Here is an 8,941-nt window from a genome sequence, read left to right as displayed (position 1 = left end):
GTTTCAAATTTCTTAGTAAGAAATTGATCAATTACAATTAAATAAGTGGAGAATACTTGATTATAATCGGTTAATTTTTTACGGCTTAGTACTTACCCAAATAACACTGAAAGTTTTTAGAAATATCTTAGAAATATTTCAACTGAAAAGTGAAACATTTCATAAAAATTGCGAAATACGTCTGCAACTACATTTCTGAGACAGCTCTGAAATAGCAAAATGTCCGATTCTTGCACATGAAACATTGTTGAAAGATTGATCAAATGTTACAGAAAAAATCTGCAATCTTTTTAAAATATTACCAAAAAGTTTTCAGTTAATTTTAATACTTATACAAAAACAATATTTAAATTTATACTTGATTGATACTTAAATAATATTTTTTATTATTTAAGTCGACAAAACAAATTTAAATATTATTTAAGTATCAATTAAACGTACATTTAAATATCATTTCTGAAGTACTTCAAATTTATTAAGAGTTTTGTAATCTGTGTGTATACAGATTTAAAAAACTCTTAATAAATTTTACAAATTACAAACTTGTTGAAACAAATTTAAAGTATTTCTCGAAAATGATAATTATGTCGCCAAATATTTTGGTTAATTAATCACATTATATGTAATTACATTATACAGGGTGAGGCAAAAGTATGGAAACCCCCGAATAACTTCTGACGAGGGCATTTTACGAAAAAATTTTAAATACAAAAGTTTTAGGAAATTTCTCAGGCTTTTCAGTGGTGACCTTGAATTTGACCTTGATCGTGACCTTGAAGGTCATATGAAGGTCAAGTTCATTTTTTTAAATAGGAACCCCCATTTTTCATCGTGGATTCAGAAAGAGCGGAAAATTTTACATCGGAATATGACCTTGACCATGACCTTGAGCGTCATATCAAGGTCAAGGCAAATAACTTCTGACGAGGGCATTTTACGAAAAAATTTTAAATACAAAAGTTTTAGGAAATTTCTCAGGCTTTTCAGTGGTGACCTTGAATTTGACCTTGATCGTGACCTTGAAGGTCATATGAAGGTCAAGTTCATTTTCTTCACGATCAAGGTCAAATTCAAGGTCACCACTGAAAAGCCTGAGAAATTTCCTAAAACTTTTGTATTTAAAATTTTTTCGTAAAATGCCCTCGTCAGAAGTTATTCGGGGGTTTCCATACTTTTGCCTCACCCTGTATGTATAAGCACATTATACAAATATATAATCACTATCAAAAAGATAGAAAGTTACTTACACCTGCAGTTTCCACACAATATCATTAATCATATATAAAAGATTTTCGCAATTAAAGTAGAACAACTCACGACAACTACTAACATCAAAATGATATTAAACTGAATCGTGATTGATAAAATATTACGATCTCGCGTTAAAAAATTCTCGACTGTGATTGGCCGATTTGCTTACGGTCTTACGATTGCGACTAAAATTTTTGTACGTGTGAAGCCCAAGACACAATGCGAGGGAATAGCGATAGCGATAAGAATAACATAGTTTCAACCTATCAGAAACTGTGTATTCCGGTGTATCCGATTTCTTTAGATTGAAATCGTGTTATTCCTATCGCTATCGCTATTCCCTCGCATTGTGTCTTGGGCTTGATGGCCTTTATTCTCTGCCTATTGCCTGTGCCTATTGTGTTTAAAGCTGGAAATACAATAGACACAGGCAATAGGCACAGGCAACAGGGAATAATGAGCCGTCCAATCAGAGTTCTGGAGTATAAGTTCGATATTGACTGTGTTCCAAATTTACTGTCAGCACTGAAAATGCTACAGTTTACGTTACGTGCACTATAGATTTTTAGTACTGGCAGTCAATTTTGGAACACAGCCATTATATCTCAGAGCTGTGATTGGACGGCTCGTTATTCCCTGTTGCCTGTGCCTATTGCCTGTGTCTATTGTGTTTAAGACTTAACACTCGATGCTCATTGCAGCGTCACATGATCAAAATAGGTCACGTGATCAAAATGGACGCTTGATAATCGTCAATATTTATCGCATTGCACATCGCGCTGATGTGCAAAAGCCATAACCCATAACGATTGGGACATCAAAATCATTCGGCAGGTTTCGGGTTCTCGACCCAGTTTGATCCCACTTGTGCTCTATATATATGGGTTAAGAGTTTTCTGCAGTTTTCTGTACTTGAGAAGCTGAGTTCCGGTTTACGGATTAAAAGAGAATTGTTAACAGGAAATTTCGTGTATGGGGAAATACGGGTGGAAAAGAGAATTGATACAAGGAATTGGTTGAGTGTCTGTGTTGATCAAAGGTAGGGCAGAATGCATCAATTTTCCCCATCCAGAGACTATAATGAAAAAAAAACTTAACGATTACAATCTCGATTCATAAAGAAAAGTGACGCTTTTTTCTTTCATTTCATGCAAAAACGCGTTAAATAAGCCTAATTTCAATTTGATCTTTGAGGTGGGGAGAACTAAACTAAATAACCTTTTCTGATTATGTATGTACATAATAATTATCTTTAAATAAGATAAAAATTAGAGAAGTGAGCAAATTCACACTAGCTTTTGATCGATGAAATTATAAATATTTTAGTGAATTTTTGCTCAATTTTGTAATTTTCACCTTGTTTGAAGGTACAGAATCGACCCCCTGACCTTATATTTAAGGCTTCCTTAAATTTATTTTTAGATGTTCAGTAGTCAATAAAATAATTCGCAGAGCATCTGAAGATAAATTTAAGGAAGCCTTAAGTATAAGGCTTGACTATGAATACAGGTAATAGTATATGACATTTGATATATATATATATATATCCAATAGAAGAGTTTATTTCTTAGGGGTCGATTCTGTATCTTCAAACAAGGTAAAAATGACAAAAGTGAGCAAATTTACTAGGTGTTGACCAATGAAATTATCAGTATTAGTATAGTAAATTTGCTCACTTTTGTAATTTTCACCTTGTTTGAAGATACAGAATCGACTCCTTGAAGACAAAATATTGTTGATTAGAATCGAATTCTCTTACTGGATATTGTATCGTCATACGATGAATGTTGTACGCTGTGTAAATCTTACACTAGGTCTTTAATGTATAGTGTGTATATATATATATAAATAAAATAGTGTCATTGCCGTTAACATTCAGATTTCAGTGGTTGCATTTAGCAGACTCAATATTTGAGTGAGTACTCGTTGCTATTGATGTGTTCTAAATCTAAAATCTGATTGGTCTGTTGAATGCAATCAGTGTTTGGCCGGAATCAGACTACACATTAAATATTGAGATTGAAGATTAAAGGATTGAAATTTGACCAATCAAAACAATAGGAGCTAAAATTCCTTTGTCCTCACTGGTCAAATTTTAATCTTCAATCTTCAATCTCAGTCTTCAATGTGTAGTCTGATTCCGGCCTTTGGGATATTGTAGCCGATATTCATAGTCAGATCTTATTTCAAGACCATCTTAAAGCCCGTATCAGACTACCGACTCTGCAAGCCGACCCGACTGCCAACTCTGGCTGTTGACCAATAATGGACCAATCACATTGAATCAGTCTTATTGTGATTAGTCCATTATTGATCAGCAGTCAGAGTTGTAGTCTGCAGAGTCAGTAGTCTGATACGGGCTTAAGTAATGTCTTAAGATGCTAATATAGCCCTCTGATTGGTTCGTGACATCTCAAGACTGAACTTAAGACGGTCTTGAATATAATGCAGGGTCTACAATAGAAGTCGTAGTAGTCGTAGGATTTTAAGTCGTAGAAAATTGACCAATCACAGTCGAATAGGAGAAAAATAATCAACTATGATTGATCAATTTTCTACGACTTAAGACCCTACAACCATTACGACTTCTATTGTAGACCCCGCATAAGAACTGACTATGAATACCGACTTGTATGTAAAAACAGGTAAATACATATTTTTTATTTATGTTTCAGTTATATTCAAAACATTGTATTTATAATGTCATACTTTCGACATGTATAAAATTTTGTTGTCGAGGTGTTTAATATTCAGACTTTAGCTATTGTAATTGAATAAAAAGGGTTATACATATTTTTTAATTTTAACTATGTTGCCATGAGAGAAGGAGATGAACGTGCATTGTATACATCTGGAATAAGGAGATACAATCAAATTGATGATAAGATTGTATTTGAGAAATCCGCGTGATGAAAAATTTGTCACAAAGAAACAATACTTGTTGTTTTTCATGTTACTATTCCTATATTGGTAAGTTTTTAGCTTTTTAAGTAATCATCTTAGTAAACGAAAGTCGATTAAAATGGATTTGATGATCTAACCGAATATACATTAATAATGTTGAAAATTCTTAACAGTAAATATTCCTTAATTTTAACGAGCTGAAAACGAAAAAACGAAAGCGTCACGTAAGTATTTTACTGTAACTTAATAGTTTTGTTTTCTACATAAGGGCGCAACACAATAAATGTTCTTATACAAAAAATTTTTTACCAAGTACAACAATCAATATATTTTATTTTTATAGCATCAAAATGGAAGTAATACCTGGAAAAAGGAGAGACAGTTTTATATATGTATATGAGGGATATAAATATAATATTGATAAAAGATATACTCATGTATATCGCTGTGCAAGAAGACGCAGTCATTTATGTAGAGGCGTATTAATGGTACAAAATGAAAAATTTACTTTAGCAAATACACATAATCATCCAAGTGAGCCTCATGTTATAGATGTTTTCAAATTAAAAAGAGAAATGATTCAAATGTCTAAACATACCACTGCAACATTTAAAGAAATATATAATACAATTTCTCAAAAGAATCAAAGTGCAGCAGCAAATATCTCATATAATGCAATGAAAACTCTGTTGTCAAGAGAAAAAATTAAAATGCGACCTCCAGTACCTTCAAATGTTTGTGATTTAAGTGATTTACTTAAGGAATATGAATTTACAAAATCTGTTTATAAAAGCTGCATTATATCTGAAGACAACAAGTATTCATATATTTTCACTACTGATAAACTTTTAAAATTATTAGAGAAGAGTTCTGAAATTTATGTAAATGGAACGTTTCCCGTAAGTAGTTGCTGCTAATATTTTGTTTAAATACGATTGATAAATATTATTAGAATATTTGTGAATATATACACAAAATACAATATGTACGATATATTTGTGTTATACACACATATATATATATATACTTATTTTAGGCTATACCCAGAATGCCCAAGTTTGCTAAATTATTTTCAGTACATGTGCAGTACAAGGAGAAGGTATTATACAATGAATATAAATTATTATATATATTTATTGTGTGTAATCTTTTATGTTTTGTAATATTATCTTCTAGGGTGTTGCAGTGTTACTTATTCTATGTGAAGCGAAAACAGAATTTGTTTACAATTCGATATGGAAAGAAATAGTTAAATTAGTACCTAAGTTGCAAAACAATTTACGTTTTATAATAATGGATTATGAAAAAATATCAATGAATACTCTTCATAAACAATTTCCTCAGGCATCTCTATATGGCTATTGGTTCCATTATTGCCAAGTAAATAAATGATTTTTAAACAAGTACTGTAATCAATTTTTGTCTACTCTTTTTTATTAGATTATTTATAAAACTTTATTAGAATATTTATAATATTCTAATAAAGTTTTTCATAAAGTTTTTCATAATAGTCTAATAAAATTTTTCATATAGTAACTTTTCATAAAACACTTTACTTATAAATGTTACTTACAATTAGATTTTTACCAATTTACTCATGTTCTGTATTTGTAGGCAGTTTTGAAAAAATGGATACAGTTAGGACTTACCATACCACATAAGGTAGTATCCATAGCAATGGCGTTAGCATTAGTACCACCAGAAATGTTTTCACAAGGTTTAATTCTTATGCAAATAATTATGAATAAAGAATGTCATTTTTATCCTAATATGTTGCTTTTTATGGCATATATGAGAAGTACATGGCTCTCGATATTAGAAAAAGTTTGTGTATATCGCTGCCCAAAAAGGACCACTAACTTTGTAGAATCGTTTCATAATATCATGGGACATAAAATGCAAACGGTTCATCCAAATTTATGGATATTTTTAAGTACGTATATATATATATAATATAATACTTTATTAATATAATAAGAATATTATAAAAATAAAGTATGATATTTTATTGATAATACAAATCCTGTATGTTCTACGAAATGCTACACAGCAATATAAAGATTAAATGTATAGTTAAACTATTAATTTTACTTAATACTTAATAATTATTTCTAATATGATTAATTTTTATTTAAATTTTTGTAGATAATGTTTCTAAACTAATTATGAATCAAGAAACCAATTACGATCGTGTAGTAAACGGTCAACAAATGACAAAAAACCGTTTTCCGTCCAGTATGTTTAGAAATATAAAAATACGAGATGCACAAAATTATTTATCTTCTGGTCTTTTTTCTTTGGAACAATTTCTGCAAGTTTTTGATGATGAAATGAGTTATCAGCAACATCAAATGTCATCATTAATTGGTGAGTACTTAAATTTGGTTTGACCAACACAAGGTATATCGCAGTTATTACAGTATATTTTATGAATTATATTCTTGAATTAGAATTTTTATATAGAATTATTTTACCCATATGACCATATGTTGAATTTATATTAATTTCATTGGACTACAATTACTTTTCATCAGACTTAACCAGTTTTTATTTTGTAACAAAGATCAATTATATAGATAAATATAATTTATTTATATTTGTTATAATGTGATGTATTTACATATTTTTACAATTACAATTGCTTTTTATAATTAAATTTACATTCTTCAAATTTAGATCTCAGTATTGAGAACGAGGAAATATATGCTGATTTACTTACAGAAGGAGCTGTTAATTCAGGTAAAATTCAAATAATTAATAAATTAACAATTAAAAATAATAATAAATTAAGTTTTTTTTGCTTCTTTAATTTTAATTAGTTTCAACTTCTGAACTCCACGTCAAAAAAAGAGTCGAAGATGAAGAGGTATTGACGAACGAGAGAGTAATTTTAACGAAGGTAATGTTACTTTTTCAAATAGATAGTCCAGTAAAATTCTTATTGTTAATATTACTTCATACGTAACGCATGTGCGTGTGCACGCACGCACCTACCCATCCATCCCAAAATACCAGACCGAGAATATTTTATCAGAAAAATTTTATTAATTGTAGTAAATATAAGTTGAAAATGCAGAACACTACGAATTCCATTATACATTTACGTTTATAAAAGATTTTATACACATTTTATTAATCTGTTAAACACACATGAGTACAGAAAAATTTATTTCAATATTTACAATAAGAATTCATACAATTTTTTTGCTTCTGACATTATAGTTTAGTATCTATAGTAAAAAATTAGAAGTAATAACATGTTAACTTAAATGTAATAAATTAATTTTTTTTACAGTCGAAACTAGGAAAAAAGAAGTTCAGGGAAATACTCACGATAACAAAGGTAATTATTTAACATATTTGTATTATCATATGTATACATATGTGTACATTTTGAATAGACCCCTAAATGTAATAATTAATTTTTTTTACAGTTGAAAATATGGAAAAAAAAGTTGAGGAAAATATTTACGCTAATGAAGGTAATTATTTAACATAGTGTAGTTTGTAGTATTATATGTATACATAAATAAGAGAAGAAAGCCATGAACTGAGATAATTATGAGATTGTTATTTCATTTCATGATTGTGTTTCAAGTTTGAATAACCAAATCAGTGCATACTCTAGAATTGATATAATTGTATTTATATATCACATATGAACATTACTAAACTAAGACCCGCTTTAACCTAAAATGGCTTTTGTCTCGTATTTGTGTTTAAATACTTTTCGGTTTATTTCATGTAATATTGTTTATATTAACATAACACATAATATTCTGACATAGTTTCATATATCTATAGTACAAAATCAGATGTTTTAAAGTAACATGTCTACTTAAATATAATAAATTAATTGTTTTTACAGTTGAAGCTAGGTAAAAAGAAGTCGAAAAAAGTACTTAAAATAATAGAGGTAATTATTTAATATATATTTATAGTATTGTATGTATTAACATAAATTACAGAGGAAAACAACTAATTGAAATATAATTGTGAAATTATTTCTTCACGATTGTGTTTCAAGTCCGATAAATCGAATCGATACACAGTTTATAGAATTGATATTTGTACTTGTATATTAACATATGAACATTACTAAGCAAGAAGCCTTGCTTTGATCCAAAATAGCTTTCGTCTCTTATTTGTGTTTAAACATTTTCTGGTCTATTTTATTTAATATTTATATTAACGTAACATAACGTATAGCACCAACGAGATGCTATTAAAGATGGCCGGAAGTTAGTATGACTGTTTTGAAAGAAACCGATAATATAATACTAATTTTATTAGTTTCGTTTCGTAGACATGTATGGTATATATACAGGGTATCCCAAAAAGGTCGGGACACCTAAATATCTCAGGAAATATATCGGTTTTACAGAAAAGTGTTTCAGACAAAAGTTATATGGTTTAAAAATATCTATTTACTGATCCTATATATATCAGTTTGACCTTGGGTTGCGTAGCCAAGGTCAGGTCAAGATTACATTGATTTTCTTAAATGGAACACCCTATTTTTTATTCAAAAATCTAATAGCTGATGTCGAGAGCTTTCCAAAACGCTATAATGAAATATTTTTTCATGAAGTACTTTTCAAGTTATAATGCTTCAAAGTTACAGTATCGCCGGCACTAGCATTACCCAAGATATGTAATACCACCTACGTTATGTTTTTGTTTGTGCGTTAACTGAAGGTCAAGATTCACAGACCACCGACTGATCTCGCCTTGACTGGCCAGTCTCCAAAATTAAATATTTTGGGTAATGCTAATGCCGGCGATA

At 29.6% G+C, this 8,941-nt stretch overlaps 1 protein-coding gene across 2 annotated transcripts in view; it reads left to right on the top strand.

The window, feature by feature from the left end:
* Positions 1–2,073: 2,073 nt before the first annotated feature.
* The window catches only part of LOC108729996 (uncharacterized), a 10,768-nt gene continuing 3,900 nt past the window's right edge, over positions 2,074–8,941 (top strand). Inside the window, exons 1-13 of one of the 2 annotated variants that reach the window (XM_018459427.1) lie at positions 2,074–2,290; positions 4,079–4,221; positions 4,329–4,379; positions 4,499–5,054; positions 5,192–5,254; positions 5,332–5,535; positions 5,770–6,088; positions 6,301–6,522; positions 6,832–6,894; positions 6,975–7,054; positions 7,451–7,498; positions 7,590–7,637; positions 8,024–8,071. In XM_018459427.1, coding sequence (XP_018314929.1) covers positions 4,506–5,054; positions 5,192–5,254; positions 5,332–5,535; positions 5,770–6,088; positions 6,301–6,522; positions 6,832–6,894; positions 6,975–7,054; positions 7,451–7,498; positions 7,590–7,637; positions 8,024–8,071 — 1,644 coding nt within the window. In that variant the 5' untranslated portion in view covers positions 2,074–2,290; positions 4,079–4,221; positions 4,329–4,379; positions 4,499–4,505. Of the gene's footprint in view, positions 2,291–4,070; positions 4,222–4,328; positions 4,380–4,498; positions 5,055–5,191; positions 5,255–5,331; positions 5,536–5,769; positions 6,089–6,300; positions 6,523–6,831; positions 6,895–6,974; positions 7,055–7,450; positions 7,499–7,589; positions 7,638–8,023; positions 8,072–8,941 lie in introns of those variants that run through there. The other variant, XM_018459428.1, reaches the window with a different exon arrangement.

This window comes from Mycetomoellerius zeteki, unplaced genomic scaffold, assembly GCF_001594055.1.
Source record: "Mycetomoellerius zeteki isolate Tzet28-1 unplaced genomic scaffold, Tzet1.0 scaffold823, whole genome shotgun sequence".
In the NCBI taxonomy this organism is placed as follows: domain Eukaryota; kingdom Metazoa; phylum Arthropoda; class Insecta; order Hymenoptera; family Formicidae; genus Mycetomoellerius; species Mycetomoellerius zeteki.
Note: the sequence above shows the minus strand (reverse complement) of the source record. Positions and strands in the feature narration are given on the sequence as shown.